At 39.2% G+C, this 18,485-nt stretch overlaps 2 protein-coding genes across 2 annotated transcripts; one reads left to right on the forward strand and one right to left on the reverse strand.

Moving 5' to 3' along the window:
* The first annotated feature begins 1,108 nt into the window (after nt 1–1,108).
* LOC141775408 (uncharacterized protein C3orf85-like) lies at nt 1,109–3,714 on the forward strand. The gene is made up of 5 exons (XM_074648746.1): nt 1,109–1,199; nt 1,408–1,443; nt 1,755–1,879; nt 2,137–2,222; nt 2,771–3,714. The coding sequence occupies exons 2-5, from the start codon at nt 1,410–1,412 to the stop codon at nt 2,847–2,849; spliced, it is 324 nt and encodes a 107-aa protein (XP_074504847.1). The 5' UTR covers nt 1,109–1,199; nt 1,408–1,409; the 3' UTR covers nt 2,850–3,714.
* Nucleotides 3,715–3,976: 262 nt separating this feature from the next.
* LOC141775401 (neuronal acetylcholine receptor subunit non-alpha-3-like) lies at nt 3,977–13,516 on the reverse strand. Its single transcript, XM_074648738.1, has 6 exons — nt 12,939–13,516; nt 10,855–11,006; nt 7,305–7,349; nt 6,652–6,761; nt 5,419–6,322; nt 3,977–5,315 (listed from the first exon to the last, which is right to left on the reverse strand). The coding sequence occupies exons 1-6, from the start codon at nt 12,997–12,999 to the stop codon at nt 5,151–5,153; spliced, it is 1,437 nt and encodes a 478-aa protein (XP_074504839.1). The 5' UTR covers nt 13,000–13,516; the 3' UTR covers nt 3,977–5,150.
* Nucleotides 13,517–18,485: the final 4,969 nt, after the last annotated feature.

The raw sequence follows: 18,485 nt of genomic DNA on the forward strand, positions 1-18,485 counted from the left end.
ACAACGTACTGAGCTCACATATGTGCTTTTGCAAAAGACTATTTTTAAACAGGTCTGCTTCCTTCTACTGAATTTTTTAATCCATTGACACAGCTTCCAAAATATTGTGGAAAAACAAAAAAAAACATTTTTACTCCATGTGTGTCACACATGGGGGAAATGCCTGGAGCAGAAAATGTGAAATGCCTACCAACCATGAACGTGGTTAGAACCCCACCCAGTGGAAGAAATGTTGATGTACACAAAACTATTGTATATTAATAAACACACATTCTCCAGTGACCACAAACATGTCATACAATCAAAATTATATGAATGCAACATGTCGGTATCTGAATAGTTAACTAGTTGATATATTAATGCAAAAACTAACATCAACAAAAACAACAAAAAATGCATTTTCGTGCATAGAGCTGCAACGATTAATCGATTAGCTGTCAATTATTAAATTAGTCGCCAACTATTTTGATAATTGGTTCAGTTTGACTAATTTCTTAAGAAAAAAAAAGTATAAATTCTCTGATTCCAGCTTCTTAAATGTTAATATTTTCTGGTTTCTTTACTCCTCTATGACAGTAAACTGAATATATTTGAGTTGTGGACGTCATCTTGGGCTTTGGGAAACACTGAATGAAATTTTTCATAATTTTCTACCATTTTATAGACCAAATAACTGATCGATTAATAACAAAAATAATCAATTGATTAACTGACAATGAAAATAATCATTAGTTGCAGCCCTAGTGTGCACATTTTGTGCACTGAAGTTAATTTATTTCGTCTTACTGTATTAAGTTTTTATTGATACAACAGATTGCTGTCATTACCTAAACATATCGGGTTCGTTCAAATCAAGAGTTTGTTCACCGACAGACTGTTGGTCCAGACAGAGGCGTCTTTATGTTGACCCTGAGAGCTTGAATTGGTCCTGTGGAGAAGCTCCAGTGTGTGTGTGTGTGTGTGTGTGTGTGTGTGTGTTTTGGGACGGCCTGTCAGAGCTCTGGCTCCCATATACAGTAAGTAGTTCCCTTGAACGGCTGGCGGCCTGATGCCTGACGCCATTCACTCCTCTCTGGTTCCTGGTAAACATCTGTGAATGAAACTCTTGTTCACTTTCACAGTCAGATGAGAGATTTCTGAGCTCTGAAGACACTCAGACAGTCATCTGATCAACAGCTCACTGTTCTCACAAACTGCAGGTAAATCTCACATTTCTGCTACTTTTTTGATAACTTCATTATTTTTTTTTCTTTATCTATTGCTTATTTATTGAGAAAAGGCAAAAAGGAAGAAGTTGCTATTTTTTTAAACAATTTATGCATGTCTGTGTGTATTATTTCTGTGAGTTGTATGTTTATTATGCATGACTTTTCTTATTAGAAACCTGATTTGTTTAACTTTTTATAGACATGAGGTTTGTGATCCTGTTTGCTCTTTTGAGTGGTAAGTCAGACACTTTCATGAATGACTATGTTTTTGAATCTTAATTGTGTTTAATTAATATGTGTTGATGAATTAGGGCCATGATAATCCACTTGACTGAGCAATTTAATCTGGTTAGTTTAAATACATTTGGATTTACCCTGCATGTGCATTATCTATGACCATTCAACATGTGATATCTCTTTTCTAACCAACTGTGTTAAGTTTGATCTGATTTTTAAGTTTTTTTATTGTTACTATAAATGTTAAAGAATGACTTGATTATTTGAAATGAAAACAGTTTTTTCATTTCTTTTTAACATTGTGTTTAGGGATTTTTGCCGCCCCGTTCATGAAGGAGGAGGAGGCAAAGCGATTCATCAGGCTGAAGAGACAGTCGGGATACTGGGATCCACACCACCCTCAGAACCAGTGGGGTTACACCATTCAGGAACAGGTAACACTGCGCTATGTGGTGTGAATATATAGATTAGAGAGTTTGAGCATGATTTATTGACCTTTTACATTGCCATTCTGTTGCTAGGGCAACAGCTTTGGTCCAAGTCTACTTCCTGTCAGCTACTGCATTAACAAACATCGCAACAGGAAATACAAAAGGGTCCAATTTGTGTTTTTATGTTGTCAAGTTTTAAGGGTGTGTAGTCAAAAGCCATTAAAGAGGCAATTTTATAACAAAGTATCTTTCTTCCTCAGGCCAGTGAGTACTGGACGGCAATACGGACAGATGCTCAGTATTACATGGACATGAGTAACATGATGTTTGACCGCTCTGTGGCAACGTGAGTGAGATCTTCAGCAGCAAATCAGTTGTTAGGCTTTTTCTATGCACCTTTATTGTTTTTTATTTTGGGTATAAAAGACAACAGTCCTTGGATGCTTAGTCAGCCCAGAGGTTAGTACATGAAAGTATAATGCAACACTTATTTCCAATGTGAACCTCATTATACTGTATATACACTCATATCACATCACAATAATTTATGATTGCAATGTTTTACACTGATTTACCATAAAAGCAGTGACTTCATAATGTTTTATTTTGCAAGTGAAGGCAGTCTTAGTGCCATACTTCACCACTGTGCCACTGTGACGTGAGGTAGTATCTACCAAGTTCTTTACTTAATAATCGTTATTATAGTTTTAATTAAATATATTTGCTAAATCAGTTTATTCTTTTCAAAACCGTTATCTCTTGTTGCCATTGAGCAGTCTCGCTGTCCCTGCTATAACTTTCTTTTAATATGCTATTAAAATGATATAATTGAGCACATTTCATTAAAGTTTTAATCATTTTTCCGTGTTTTTCTCCTTTCTGGTTATGTTGCAGGGAAAACAACAGGCTGTATATGGAGATGCTGCGCAATGCACAAGCTCACCTGGACAGTCAGACGGGTCAACACAGATAAAAACACAAAAAGAGGAAAACTGAGATCAAATGATGCAGTGCCTCCAAGTGGTTGAAGCTCAAACATTTACCCTAGTGTGATTTAGGAGCAACATATTCTGAGCCTCAACCATGAACTTTTATGAAGGAACGTATTAGTTTTGCCTTTAGATATACTGTATCTGCATAAAGGGGACATTAGAGTTTAAAATGGTTAAAAGGGTGCATAAGATGATATACAGTACTTGTCAGGATTTTTGGCAATGAACAACAATCCACATATTAAGGCTACACTTCTGTTGCACACAAGATAAACAGAAACGTAATATGCCAAAATGAACTGAATACCCTTTATATGAAACGCTGCAGTTGTGTAAAATGTACAGCTTAATATATGTTTTTATATATTCATTTCATTGTGAATTAGAGTAGTTTTATGATGATTATGTTAGAACAATGATGCAATCAAACATTTTATTCAATAAAACTAAAACTCAAAGCAAATGAAATGTTGTTTTTTATAGTTGCAAAAAGTCTACTTTATTCCCTCAGGAGTGTCATTGTCTTGTAATAAAGTCACTGTATGTAATTAATGAAAATAGGTTGAACACTGGAATTGATATTTCATTTATTTTTTTTATTTTTTTTACATCTCCCTGGTTTACCACTAGATGGTGCTGTCACTTCACCCTTTTCATCTATATTTTTATTAGTACTTTACTTTTTTTTGTCCCTTTGTTATCTGTGACTGGACCGTTTCATTTTTTCAATTGTTGACACTGTTCAAGATATGATATTATGGATTTTAATTTTCATTGAATAGAGCAGAGGTAAATATGGCATTAATTATGAAAAAATAAAGCATCATGTATTTAAAACAACTTTATTAGTGCAATAAAGTACATCTGAACAATACAAATACTGCACTTTTGAGGATTGTGTAAGAAATGTCCAATAAGTCTTCATCTATTCATTACACTATATATTATGTTGCTTGAAATGGTTTCACTAACTGCAGTGAGCAAAATATAACAAAATGTGTGTTTGAGGAGGTTGAGAAAGACGAGGACACAGAATTTAACAGAAAAAAATAATACAAGCTGTTCAGACATCACAAATTAGACCTATTAATGTATTTTTCTGTAATGTAACAGGTTGTTGCATCGGTAGTGTGTGTACGGTAGTTCAAATGTTGTTGGTACCTTGAGAGATTAAATAATTTCTTTTTCATATAATGTACAACTAAAACGTAGCTACAGTAAGTTACTGAATAGCTGTGTATAAAAGGAACATAATATTGTTGAAGGGATAGTTTGACATTGGGAATTTTAGATGGTCCACCACATAAACCAAATCAAAGGCAATACCATTTAGAAACATAAATAAAGCCAATCGCGGAATTTGTGGTGAATTTTTGTATAGTTTGATTTCTCTTTTTATTAGTTTTAGTTCTCCTTTTATTTACTTTTAAGCTTGAATACCTTTCTAAAATGACCACTGTGTAATCTAGTGTACTGATAGCTGCATGCTGCTTAAAGCCACCATGTGTAGAATTTTATGACTTTGGCTGAAAAGCAATACAGGTTGCACCAGTTTTCTTTTTTAAGACTGTCTTATTTATCTAAAAACAAAACATTATGGCTTTATTTGAAATCGCATACTATTAAGTAATTTATGTCGTCACTTCCTGAGATCCTCCTTGCCGGTTGGAGACGTAACCATGGTAACCCGTGCCAACCTCATGTGACCAAAACGACGGTTTGTGAGAATCAAAGTCTAAAAACGTATTCAAATTAAGTCTAAAATTAATTTAAAATCAATATTACGCTTGGAAAAAATTGCAATCTTATACTTGCACTTTAATTGAAGCGTTATTGACATTACAGAGCTGTCCGTCAACATCTGTTATGAACGTTGTTGTCTCTACCGCATTGCACTGTGGGATATTTATGCCGCCTTATGTCGTTGCATACTGTAATATTTCACCAGAAATATTTTGAAATTCATGTACTATTGTTTTCATACTAAGGCTTCGGACATACTAAAGAATCTCACATACTGTTTTTGCGTACTTAATAGCACGTTAATTTGTAATTTTTGACGCAACCTATGTCATCACAATAATTTGAAATATGCTATAATGTGCATAAAAAGTATCGACATAATGACTTAATGACAGACAGAACATTTTACACAGTGGATCTAGAGAAGAAACCTAACCATCAAAGAGTCAAAGTTCTCCTTTACAAAACACCTGTGGTAACAAATGTTTCATAGACTCTTGAAGGTGGATCATCAGTTGCCTGTGAGAGTGTTATTGCTACTAGTGTGAAGGTGGATCCTCACTTGCAGTCTGCGGAGGGATTTTCAAAAACATGTAGATAGCTGGAGTGAAAATGAGGACAGTGCCCAGTACTGCGACGGTGAGGAAAGCCCACAAGAAGATCCTGTCTAACACCTGGGCCACAAACTTCCAGTCTTGTACCACCTGGGGAAACAGAAGAAATGGGAGATGATTGAAAACAATGTATAAAAACATTAAGAGCTATTCTAATGATTACTCCAGTCTTTCTTGATCCAGCTGAACCCACCTCACGGATGAAGTGTTCCTTCTTGATATGTCTGCTGATGTAGCGCACTGAGGAGATAGCCTTGTCCAACATGGTCGCCCAGGCCTCCTCCTCCTTCCCCTCAGAAGTTGCTCCGCTGTTCCCCCTCTGGCCTCCTTTCCGACCTCCGGAGCGAGACTTCAGCTCGGGGCTCTCCGGAGCCAGCTCTGGGTAGTGGTAGCGGTCGGTGTGTCCACGCATACAGAGCAACCTCGGCAGTATCTGAAGGAAGAGGTTGCGAACCCACGGCGACATGGGGTGGTAGGTGGCCGAGGAGCGGTGGTGCACGTTGATGACGAAGACAGTGACGATGATTGAGAGAGTGACGAAGATCATGATGAAGAGCAAGTACTCTCCAATGAGCGGGATCACCTTGGAGGAGGAGGGGATGATCTCTTCTATGACCAGGAGGAACACAGTGAGCGACACGAGGACGGAGGTGGAGAGCGACAGCTTCTCTCCTTCATCCGACGGAAGGTAAAACACAAGGACAGTCAGGAAGGACAAACCCAAACACGGGATGATGAGGAAGAGTGTGTAGAACAACGGCAACCTCTTCAGAATGAAGGAATACGTGATGAAGGGGTACGAATACATGTCGTCCTTCCTGTTCCCTCTGGCACCGGTGGCACTGAGGATCTGCCACTCGCCGTTATCGAAGAAGTCCTTCCGATCCACCTGGTTGTCTCTCAGGACCAGGTCCACCATGTGGCCATCGTATGTCCAGGAGCCGAACTTCATGGTGCAGTTCTGGCGGTCGAAGGGGAAGAAGGTGACGTCCATAGTGCAGGCGGATTTGTAACTGGCGGGTGGCGTCCAGGTGATGGCACCGTTGAACTTGACGATGGCTTTGGTCATCAGGGAGCCCTCGAACCGCCCATCAGCACTGAAGACAGAAAATAAGTCTCAGAATCACATTTACAGAATCTGGTGATTGTATTAATATTGGCTTTTTTATGCATCTTTTGTGGTTTGACTTTATTATTATTTATTACTGAAAATGAATGGACTGAAAGTAGCACTTTTGATCATAACTTAGTATAGCATAACCGTTATTTTAGTGCGTTAGAGCTTACATTAGAGTATTCAAATGTGGTTACAATTTGAAAATTAGATTCTATATATCAGTATATGAACTTTTTGCTGCTGTAATTTGCATACGGGCAGAGAGTGTCAGTCAGTCAGTTGGTTCCTAACACATTAAATCAGTCTTACTTCTCATAGAGGACGATGTCTGGGAGCCAAATATTTTCAGAGGGGACTCTGATGGAAGTGATTCCTCCGTATTTGTCTGGATTCCATCGCAGCTTGTAATCGGTCCACTCCTGGTCAACAAACAGAGGACACAGGATGCAGTATCGTTAGACCTAATTACAATAGCCTACTAAACAATAGTACTTTTGTTTGCATTTACAGGCATCACAGTTGATGAAACATATTTTAATAAGTTCATCCCTGGAATAGGATCAAATCCATTAGAGTGTTCTATTATACACAAAACAACAAAGAAATACTAAAATTAAAACTTTCATAGGGCTTGTTTAGAAGAAACTAATGGCTGTATATTGCCTTATTGCATAATGCAACTAATTTTAAAATATTTTTACAAAGAAAAATCATTGCCTTTTAGTCAAATTCTGTTGTCAAGTTAATACTTTTTTAAAATACTTATCCTTTACTGTGTTATACAATCAAAAGAGATTTGCATTTATCTGACAGAATAGAGACAGTATTGTGTATTTAGACTGTAAGAGACACTAGCGAATCCATATCAATATTATCATGTTCCCTCTTATTGACCCGTGGATACGAATGGTGAGGTCGATGGTAACCATTTCACCTCAGCTGTTTTTTTGTGTCTTGCTCACCTGACACAGCCAAACATTAGTTGTCATTAGCTGGTTCTTCTCATCCTAAAACAGACAAAAGAGTCATATTTAAAAATGGGAGAAAGACCCCAGAAGCGAGATAACAGCATGTAGGTTATAAGCACATTTCATGATCAAACAAAAACACACAACTGACACAAACCATCACTCCCAATGTTATTGTTAAGTCATTAATACATGGACCACGGTATACAAAAAGTAAAACTGCCTCTGATATCTCCCACTTGATTTTCAGATAGCTACAGTACATATCAATATAGATAACAAATGCAAATATTAGTAGTTTAAAATAATGTTAATCAACAATATCAGTTATGTTCACATGAATATGTTTGTCTCTACTAACAAAAAGCAAGACTGCCTTTTTAGGGTTGTTTGTGAAGTCTGATCTGGGTGCTTCCATCACAATGTTAGATTTGATTAGTTGACTCGATGAGAAGCTTGGTTGAACGTAAACAGAATCATCCTTTCCCTCGCCATGAAATCAGACAGAATCTCATTTACCTGTCTCCACCACTTCCTTAGCAAACAAGAAAAAGAAACATAAAACCGGAGGTGGGTGCAGTGAAGTGAACCTTGAAGCTGAAGCAATATAGATGCAGCAAAGAGGTAAATAGATGAAGACAGGAATAGAGAGATGAGAGTGGTTAACACAGGTTTATTTCCACATCACTGGAGGTGAGACTGGAAAAAGACTGAGAGCAAAAGACTTGAGAGAAAGAAACAGATGCACAAAGATGCTGTTCAGCGTATCCGGACCAGGCCTCAGCTGTCAGACTGAGTTGGATGGTTTCTGCAGAACCATAAGGAGCCTTTGTTTAATTCATCGCTGATTGTCTTTGCCCAGCCTACGTGTCAGGTGAAAGGATTGAAGAGCTAAATCTAAACTGGTTGAGATGAATATTTCAAGGCGAGAAGAGCGTCTCCTCCATTAGCATCCTCTATTTTTCTCCTCTTGGACACCTAAACCATCTCAACCTATCACGGCCAGCCTCTGAAATATTAAAGGAACACTCCAGAGACGGAGACTGTGTGTTTGTAGATATGAAGAGAGTGTTCCAGATCTATTTCAGGACCACGGAGAGCTCCACACTGTCAAGCTGCCAGTGGCTTGTTTGGTTTCAGCACCACGGACAGCGACACTGCTCGGCACGCAAGAACCAACCGCATCGAACTGTGGTTCATATTTCCATGTGTGTTAACTTATTCTTTTCTTCTGAAGGATAAAGCTGGAAATGTTCTCTATTTTTGTTGTTGTCAGTGAATCCCATAAAAAGATCAAACCCAACTGTGCCCATCTGTAAATAAATAGAAGCACTGTGGTGCTTTCTTGCCAGTGTCTCACCACTGTGTCTGTGGCTCTCAGTCCCAAGCCCATTGCTTCCTAATGAAGACATACATTTTCAAAAGCTAGTCACTATACATGCACAATGTATTCTTTTTTTAATTAAAGTATTTTAAATTAAATGATAAATTATTTCCACAAACAGCTGAGTCCCATAGTTTTTAGCAAAATTAAAGCGATAGTTCTGGTGTTTTGACGTGGGGTTGTATGAGGTACTTATCCATAGTCAGTGTGTTTCCTACAGTAGATGGCGGTCTGCTCGTTCCAAGCTTGAAGAAACAGACAGGAGTTACCGCACGGGAGCACAGCAATGTACTGCTGTGGACGGGGTCGGCAGTAATATGTATTTTTAGCCACCTAAAAGCATAGGCGCAGTTTGAACTTTAAGGTTGGGGATTCCTACATATTATACCTTCCACACAGAATGCGATGTGAGCAAGCGTCAGTGACTAAATCAGTTTGATCGCATTGTTTTTTATTTAAATGAACTAACTGGCTGTGAGCGACTACGTGCTGCACAGCGTGCCATTTTGAGCGGAACGGCTGATTGGTGAAGTTGAAATGAGGAGTTATCTGATGCAATACCTCCTCATTTCACTACAAACTCCTAAATAAGGTGACAGCTGGCTGGAGAGAGATCACCAGGAGCTTGAAAGTTTACTTAAGCTACTGTTGGCTGTATTGTATGTCATTTTCAGTAAATATCTCAGTATAAAACCTGTGTTTTCTGTTTAAAAAACACAAACAACTCACCCATCTTTTAAGCGGTTACGTCTCTATTCTGATCTTGACCGCCCAGCTGATAGGTACGTGGTTTGTTTACATGGCGTAACAGTAGTGCATATTTAACGACTTGTGGACGTTGAGTGTCCGATGATATTAGGTTATAAGTAAATAAAAATACCACAAATCTATTTTCCTATCTTGTTGGTTTCTTATTCCGTCAATATGACGACACATAGAGGTCGATATTATTCATCATTACAATAAATCATTAGTTCTACGTTATTAGAAAAAAATATATACGATCAATATATATCAATATGAATATCAGTTTAAGTTTTTTCAATGTTTTTTTTTTTCTTTTTTCAATGTACTCTGGTGGCTTTGGTCAGAGCATAAATAACAGCTTCAGTTCCCCAGATAATATATAGCTGTCTCACAGCAAGGTAAACAGGTGAAAATATTGTAAATATAGCGTACACTTATATAAACTGATAAAGATTTTTTTAGGTGGCCAAAATATGTTTTCCTGCCGGCCCCGCCCACAGTAATACATTGCTTTGCTCCCGAGCGGTAACTCCTGTCTGCTTCTCCAAGCTGGGGGCGTGCCGACCATCATCTGCTGTAGGTAATACACTGACTATGGAGAAGTACCTCACACAGCCTCACTTCAAAACACCCGAACTATCACTTTAAGCCAAAAAAAAGCAGCCAAATTTACAGATTTGGTGAACTAGCAAGTTATTTCTGACTGCTGGACAGTATATGTAGGATGAGTCCAAATAAACTACAGATCATGGTAACAAAATAAAATTGTTGCCCAGTGTAACGGTGTGGTTCATTTATGTGTTTTTAATAGTTTTTGTACAAGACTGGAGGTCTATGGCACAGAGGAAAAGGCTATATGAGGCAATACTGGCTAATAGGATCTAATCATTGTTAGTTTGTGTCTTTTCATGTGATTCATAGCCAATAAGAAAATATGGAATAACCCCAGACTTATCCTTTAAGATCTGAGGTTAAATATAAGGTTAAAAATAAGGTGTTTGTTTACATAAAGTGTTGGGGTTAACACATTTAGTTTGTAACTACATTTCTCCTTAAGTAACTTCCAAAATGGAAAAAATATGTTCCATGCTGTATATGTCACATTCATCGTCTACATCTGGTCTCTGAAGCTGTAACATGCTTATATTCAGCTAAATATTTAAAAACATGATGACATGGGTGACATGAAGCTTTGTTTTTCTAATAATTTAATATGTTTCCGTGTGATTTACCTCTTTAGTAAGTCTAAAAGCCTACTGTACCATAAGATCGTGAATAGATCTTAAACACAACATTGTAAAGTTTGAGGGTTTTGTGGCACCTTGTACTGTAGTTTGGATCCACACTACAAATCTCGTCATGAATACAGAAGTGCATGGATATGTGCTTGTGTGATTGCAGATGTTTCCTCACCACATCAACCAGCTGGGAGATCTTGAGTCCGAAGCGTACCCTGACGGTGTCGTTGACATGCTGGATGGGCCTGACCCAGCGCTGGTAGCCTTGGAAAAGCTTCTTCAGCAGGGTGTCCTCCATCTCCGCCAAGGACACAAACTCACTGGGTGCTGGAACAAAGAGGAGGAATGTGGATTAGCAACTGTTCATTACTTTAAAACATGCTTTGTTTTAACTGGGGAATAAAGTAGAATAGAGTAAAGCTTTCTCACAAACATAAAAACAAACAAAAGTGGACAGCAGTGGAAAATAGACAATAACAACTATCTTCTATTACTGATGTTGAGTATCTTTTTGGTGTGTTTTCTTTAAAACGTCCTAAAAACATAAGAGTGATGGTACTGTCTTTAAAGTAGGTCTTTGGAGAAGTAGTTTTAAGATACTTCTGGAAAGGTACAGTCTGAGAGTGAACTATAGTTCAGCAGCAGCACCTTGACATTCAAATACTTTGAATTGCTTCTTCTTTTCATAAGGTGACCTTCGCGCAAAGAAAAGATGGATAAAACTTTGAAATATGTTCCGGCACCGTGGACAGTAACCCTGATGAAAATGAAATGGATTTATTTTCAAGCTTGTAGACTGTGTTTAGCTACTTCAACTCATCAGTAAATCCCTCAAATGTGTTGTATAACACAAAAGGAGAAAACATAAGTGTATAAATCCAGTGGTTTCCCTTCGAATCCAGCTAATCTTCATCCATAAAAAGCCTGAAAAGAGAGGATGAGGAGTGATTGATGCAGCTCTGCTCTGTAGTACAAATGGAGGGGGAGGGGACAGAGATGATACAGTGTAACCACGTGAAGTCAGTCAGCCCGAGGTGATATGATGTCTCTGGAGGAAACAGAGACAGTAATGTTGACAAAAGACGGCTATCATGTCAGACACAGGGGGATGTAATGTGCAATGTGTGTGGTGAGGAGGAGCGAAGACCTTTAACCTGCAGCTGGTTTCACCTCTGGCTTCACATCTGTCTGACATCATCTGACTGGACTCATGAGGGAATAAATGTAAAGTGTCCACAAAGCAAACACAAAGTTAGAGGGCATTTCAGTCCTATTGGATCCACTCTGTACTGTCTGTCTGTCTCTCTGTGCTTTCAAGGTGAGAGGTTCCTGAGAGCTGGACACCGACACCGGATATACCTGTGTTCCTGTTTGTCTGATGACCAACCAGCTACAGTACAGCACAAACAGAGCTGATGTTCTTGAACAGATATGCTGCTTAAAATCTCATCTGGTTGATGCAGGAGTGCAGTGGAAAAAAACTCTGATAACATCTGGTTACTTTTGTTAGATCCAAATAGTATATTTCTGTTTCATTATTATCACTACATTTAAAAAAAAAAAAAAAAAAAGGAGCCAAATTTACAGATTTGGTGCACTAGCAAGTTGTTTCTGACTGCTGGACAGTATACGTAGGATGAGTCCAAATAAACTACAGATCATGGTAATAAAATAAAATTGTCTCCCAGTGTAACAGTGTGGTTCATTTATGTGTTTTTAATAGTTTTTGTACAAGACTGGAGGTCTATGGCACAGAGGAAAAGGCTATATGAGGCAATACTGGCTAATAGGATATAATATTCATTGTTAGTTTGGGTTTTTTCATGTGATTCATTGCCAATAAGAAAAATATGGAATAACCCCAGACTTATCCTTTAAGATCTGATGTTAAATATAAGGTTAAAAATAAGGTATTTGTTTAGATAAAGTAAACTACATTTCTCATTAAGTAGCTTTCAAAAAAAACAAAAAAAGAAGAAGAAAGGGTGGAAATGTTTTCTTTGAGTAGAAATAGACTACACAATAAGAACAGACATGAAAGAGGATAGGGGGAAAGTAATAACAAATTGGCGTAAAAGTAACAATAGAATATCTTTGGATAAGCGATGGATGAGTAGGTTTTACTTTTTGGGTCATCGGAGGTCATTTGAATGTTTATCAGACATGTTACACCACATGGTCTGTCTGTTCTCTAACAGAAACGATACTGTAGCAGCGGATACTTAAAATATTAAGAAAAACACATGAGAGTTTGCTTACCGGGGATGTCTGCGAGGCACAGCGGGCAGAGGAGGAGGAGGAGGACCGACAACTTCATCATGTTGTCCGACCGGAGCGCTCCTGCAGCCGCCTCGTGTTTCACTCTCTCGGCTGTTCAGCTGGAGAGGAAGTGCACACACCGAGGTGGGGAAGGCTCCGAAGTTCCCATCAGTTGTTCACAATAACATGCGGGAAAACAAGCCCTCTGCTGCAGTTTCACACTGAGAGAGAGAGGAGGGAGCCGGTGTGAGGGTGCATGTGGACCCGGTGTGTGCGTCACGGTGAGCGGCGGCCAGAGGAGCGACTCTCTGGAGGAGGAGGAGGAGGAGGAGGGTGGGGCTGAAGGCGTGGAGTTTAAAGGGACTGTTTGTAAGAATCAGAAATGCTTGTTAACAGCGACACCTGTGGCCGTTAAGTCAACGAAAGTCAGCGTCAGGCTCCTGCTTGTGCTCGCTCTACATAGACATGAACGATCATCGCTCAAAACAGTGCCTCAGCCTCTGGGGCTGAAGCAGGAAAAGCGGGTCGGTGCCGGGGCTGAAGCAGGAAGAGAAACGTTATCGCTTCCCGACTGCGCCCGCAGGGAGACACCGGCACCCGGTCGGAGACGATAACCTTTCTCGCTGCGGAGCTCCGTCACTTCACAAGACACGGGAAACCTCTGTTGGTCTGGAGGAGCTGCAGCAGTTATTTCAGCACAAATGTCCACTGTACATTCACTAGATATTCTCAGAGCTACGAAGTCTTCTGCAGTGTTTAGTGTGCGCGCATGCACGTGTAGAGGTGGAGCGAGACAGCGAAAACGCGCGCGCTGTGTGAGTGAAGGCAAGCAGGCAGAGGAGCAGAGATCCAGCCAAACGCGAGCGCGAATGGGATCCCGACCCGGTAGATTTATACGTGTAAGAAGTTACAAACAGTCCCTTTAAAAGCCGCTCTGAAACCTAAAGCACGTGTCATTTTTAATTTAAAATCTTTGCAGTGTTGCTGGTCTGCTCAAGAGAGGGGTTTTATAGTATAATGTGCATAGAAAATATTGTGATAATAATCAAGTTTATTTCATTTTTATAGGCTGGCACTTTAAAAAGCAAACAGGTTTGCACCACAGTGCTTCACAAAGACAAACATATATGCATACAAGCATGGAGCTATATATATGTGCATAGATGTGGAAATAAAGCAATAGTTAAATAGATGAATATTCCTGATATAAACATTTTTTTGCACATTTCACTAAAGTCTTGGAGGAACTTTCCCACATATAATTAATTTCTGCATTGTTTCCTTTTTAGGAAAATATCATTAGGATATGTTGGTAAAGGCTGGATGTCATGCGACTTCTACCTTATTCCCTGCAGAGGGCTGTATGCCCCCCAGTAACAGAGTAGTAACAGCCTCCCAATCTAATTGGCAGATGATCAGCTGAGTATCTCATGTCACTGTCACTGCTCATCCACTGGAGAGCGCTAACAGGAGGACTAACATCATGTTACTAGAGAGTACATGACAGCAGAGTCCTGTTCTGTCTTTTAAAGATCCCCTCCAGCTACAATTTAATCTGTGATTCATTAGAGATTACACAACAGGCATGTCAAAAAATTACTATTATAATATTCCAATTGAAACTCATGTTTGTGTTCTTACAGTATCAGGATCATGGTTTATTATATGTATTCTTTCACCATGTTATTGGTCATAATATTCATTCAATAGGCCTACAGTAGTGTGACAACTTTGGCTAGAATCATATTTGCTGTTACTGATCGTGGCGTGTTATGTGATACAGTATTGCACCGATTAGTTGTCAACTATTAACTTAGTCGGCAACTATATTGATAATCGATTAATCAATGAGTGATTTTTTAAGAAAATAAAAGCCAAATTTCTCTGATTCCAGCTCCTTAAATGTGAATATTTTCTGGCTTCTTTACTCCTCTATGACAGTAAACTGAATATCTTTGAGTTGTGGACAAAACAAGACATTTGAGGACGTCATCTTTGGCTTTAGGAAACAAACAATTGATCGACAAACAACTAATCGATTAATCAAGATATTAGTCGACAGATTAATCGACAATGAAAATAATCGTTAGTTGCAGTCCTACAGTATTGTCCTCTACCTGATACAGCTACATGCAAAAGTCCATAAAACCTGTGCAGTGAATTTTATGTTCTGTGGACATTTTACTTACACATGTAGTTGTTATAGAAAAGTCTGAACATTTTATATTTAATGAATTAAGAATAGTGGGTGAAGAAACACAAGTATTCAGGTGCTTCAGTACAAAAACATTAAAGTCTGAATTAATGTAAATGAAATATTTGATCCGTTAAGTGGTTCTCAACCTTTTTCCTTAAAGGACCCCTTCTCTATCATTGAGTAAACTGACGACCCCTGACTAAGTGACATATTTTATGGATATTTCATATTATATTCAATGCATTCATATTATATTCAATGCAATAACAATAACATTACACAACTAATAAATTGTACCCAAGTAGTGAACGCAATAAGTACACAAAAGATGTAAAACAAGTGATTTGGATGAATTTTTAGCAGATTATTTCCTGTGAATATTGTATCAGAAATGACTTTTCCTGTTATTTTAAGGAACTTTTAATACGATTTTCCGTCTGAAGCTTTGGCGACCCCTAGTGGGCCCCAGTTGGGAACCAGTGCGTTAAACCATAAATGCTGTTCTTCTTTCAAAGTTTACTCTTCACAAGTACAGAACTCAAACATTTAACTTAAAATATAAAATACCATTCTCCTTCTACATGCCCACATACACACTACTTCTGTGTGTTGTGCACAGAAGTAGTCCTATCAGTGAACCAGCTCAACAGCACACACTGTCACATCACAGCCAGATGTTTCCAGTGTCAGACACTCAGTCAGCCATGAGGGCATTGTCTATCCCAGGATGTGTTTCTTTGTCTGTGTATTCATGTATCACAGAGCAACATGTGAGAGAGCTGTGACCAGCAGGTTGCACAGACTCATGGGAACATTACCAAAGACCAGAGCGCATCTATTTGTGAGGTGTTGTTGTGAGTGCAGCAGGTTGAGCGGCCAAATGCTGCATCACAGTCATGTATTACTTTGATCGTGTTTTCTTCTTTTAAATTGTGACATGAGTGACACTGCAGTTAGCAATCCGTATAAAGGACAAGAACAACCGAGCAGAAGGTCTGATTCATGCAGAGAGATAGAAGGAAAAAAGGGGAGAACAGAAAGCTGAGAGCAGAGAGCAACGGCATCCCCCACACAAACACACACTGATGGCGATGGTGGTTTATAAATCACAGCTGTGAACAACAACACTTTGGATGAAGAACTGTGTGCTGAGAAATCTGTACTGTGCTACCAATTGACTTCTGAGAGAGTGCAAAGAGGTGAGAAATAAGCTGTTGATATAAATAGATGGGTTAGTGTCCATGAGCTTTGCAGCTTTCTATAATCAATAAAAGAATTAACTATCCGAAACACACACACCTGCACAAAGAGGCGCAACATACAGAGCAACCTGTCACACACTGATGAGGGGGATCACTGAGACAATGTGGATGTTCAGGTTTAGGATAATGTCTAAAAACCTGCCCCCTTCCACTTGCCACCTGACGAACATACCAAAAATTATAGCCTGGTGTGTACCTTATGGACAGAAACCCAAACAAAGTATGTGGACGTCTAAACATTATCCACGCAAAGCCGGCTCTAGCCCTTTTGTTGCACTAGACGAAATTTGGATTTTAAATAATTCCTATTATCTTTTTAATTTATGTTATTTTTTAGAGGGCGACCAGCGCCCCCCAGTAGGTGGCGCCCTATGCGACCGCCTATATGGCCTATAAGCCTTAAGCTGGTCCTGCATCCACTTGTCATAAAGAATTAACATGTTGCTGCCTCAACATATTTTAGGAAGGCTTTCTACAAGATTTGCTCCCACTCAGCCAGGAAACAGGAAAGGGTCTTCACCATACTGTTGCCGTAAATAGTTTCACTCTTATGTGCAGACATTTTGATAATCCACCTCTGAACGTTGTGCCTCACACCAAGACAAGAAGCAGTTTACTCTGGAAGTCTACAGAGTTCAATAGTTTTCATTGGGACTTTCTAGTTCCAGTTCCAGTGAAAACTGTCGACAGTGAGGCCTGTGGATTATCCAAAATAACTGGGACACAGTTTCTGGAAAGAGAAGTAGAGTTTTCAAATCCAGGCAGAAACCTTTGTGACTCATATCTTAAAACCTGAACAAATAAAAGCTAAACTACAGCGTCTGCATGGTCTTGTGATGTGGGTGAAATGAGGATATCACTGTAGGTTAGTTACTGACAAGTATAGTAAGATAAACACAAAATATAGACACTCATACTCCAACATACATAAAGCTAAACAAGCACTAAGCAGCACCCATTTTTGTCTTTTTACTCTCTCGCTGTCTCTTTCTCTGTATGTCACACACTCCCTCTCTCCTCCTCCATGGGGTGAAGTGACGGGGATAACGGGAGGCTGATTATCACAACGAAATTATCCTGATTTTCTGCTCCACTTGGAGCCGAGGGGCGGGCAGCTGCTGCCTCCGAGATCGTCCCGTCCGCCTCTAATCATTCGGAAAAAAAATTTCTCTCAGGCTGGAAACCTGCCGGCCCCTTCCCAGACGACTGTGGGCAGCTGCACAGTGTGTGTGTGTGTTAGTTAATGTGTGTTTGAGAGAGGAGACAGAAAGTGAAGGGAGAATACATTTTCTGCATCTGTGTGTGTGTGTGTGTGTGTGTGTGTGTGTGTGTGTCTTTGCCACACGTTGAAGCTTGTTTGTGTGTGTGAATGTTGTTTTGTTTTCTCAGCCGGTTGTTGAGCTCATAATTAAAGTCTGCATAATTTTATTTGGTGCAGAAATATTTAATAAATGAGAGGAAACAGCCCTAGCTGTCTCCTAAAGCCTGCGGTTTTAATCTTAATCTGTTATTATTAAGGATTTTTAAAAACTGGTGATGAAGGTAGGAGAGGGATACAGCGAGGGGTATCAAATCTCACACAAGCTTCAAAGCAAAACACAAAGTCAGTGGTCTCACGCGTGCTTATACTATTAGCCCACTGATGCTAACTCCAGCACTGATAACCTTTTAAGCTTTGGTGTATCGATGGAAGCCAAAGTGGCTTTAGATGACGCAAACTTTTGCAAAATTAGTCAAACTTTTAAGTGATCTGATGCACAAAATCCCCACTCATCAATAATGCAAGAGTTCAGTTATTTGATATTTTAATCATCATAAAGAACCAAAGAACTGCAGAGCGAAATAGATGGAGAGATTCTGACCAGATGAGAGAGAAGGAGAAGTCACTGGGAATTTTGTCAAAAGTCACAAAAGAGAGAAGAAAATGAAAAATGGGGCTTAGGAGAAAGTGGTTGCTCAGCATGAGACCAGTGCATTCTGGGATGGATGACTTTCAGGATAAGAGGGTTCACTGTCAGCCACTGCTGGTTAGCAGCAAACTGAGCTTTCTCACTCAGCAGACACACACACACAAAATATTTATTGACC

This window comes from Sebastes fasciatus, chromosome 10 (genome assembly GCF_043250625.1).
Source record: "Sebastes fasciatus isolate fSebFas1 chromosome 10, fSebFas1.pri, whole genome shotgun sequence".
NCBI lineage: Eukaryota > Metazoa > Chordata > Actinopteri > Perciformes > Sebastidae > Sebastes > Sebastes fasciatus.

Bases quoted from the DNA above. Each gene is read 5' to 3' on its own strand.
- LOC141775408 (XM_074648746.1), top strand. From the start codon at position 1,410: ATGAGGTTTGTGATCCTGTTTGCTCTTTTGAGTG. The intron at 1,880-2,136 runs GTAACACTGCGC...TTTCTTCCTCAG, and splicing joins GTTACACCATTCAGGAACAG to GCCAGTGAGTACTGGACGGC. The intron at 2,223-2,770 runs GTGAGTGAGATC...GTTATGTTGCAG, and splicing joins TTTGACCGCTCTGTGGCAAC to GGAAAACAACAGGCTGTATA.
- LOC141775401 (XM_074648738.1), bottom strand. From the start codon at position 12,999: ATGATGAAGTTGTCGGTCCTCCTCCTCCTCCTCTGCCCGCTGTGCCTC. The intron at 7,350-10,854 runs GTGAGGAAACAT...TGTCTGTTTTAG, and splicing joins TCTCCCAGCTGGTTGATGTG to GATGAGAAGAACCAGCTAAT. The intron at 5,316-5,418 runs GTGGGTTCAGCT...CTGTTTCCCCAG, and splicing joins AGGAACACTTCATCCGTGAG to GTGGTACAAGACTGGAAGTT.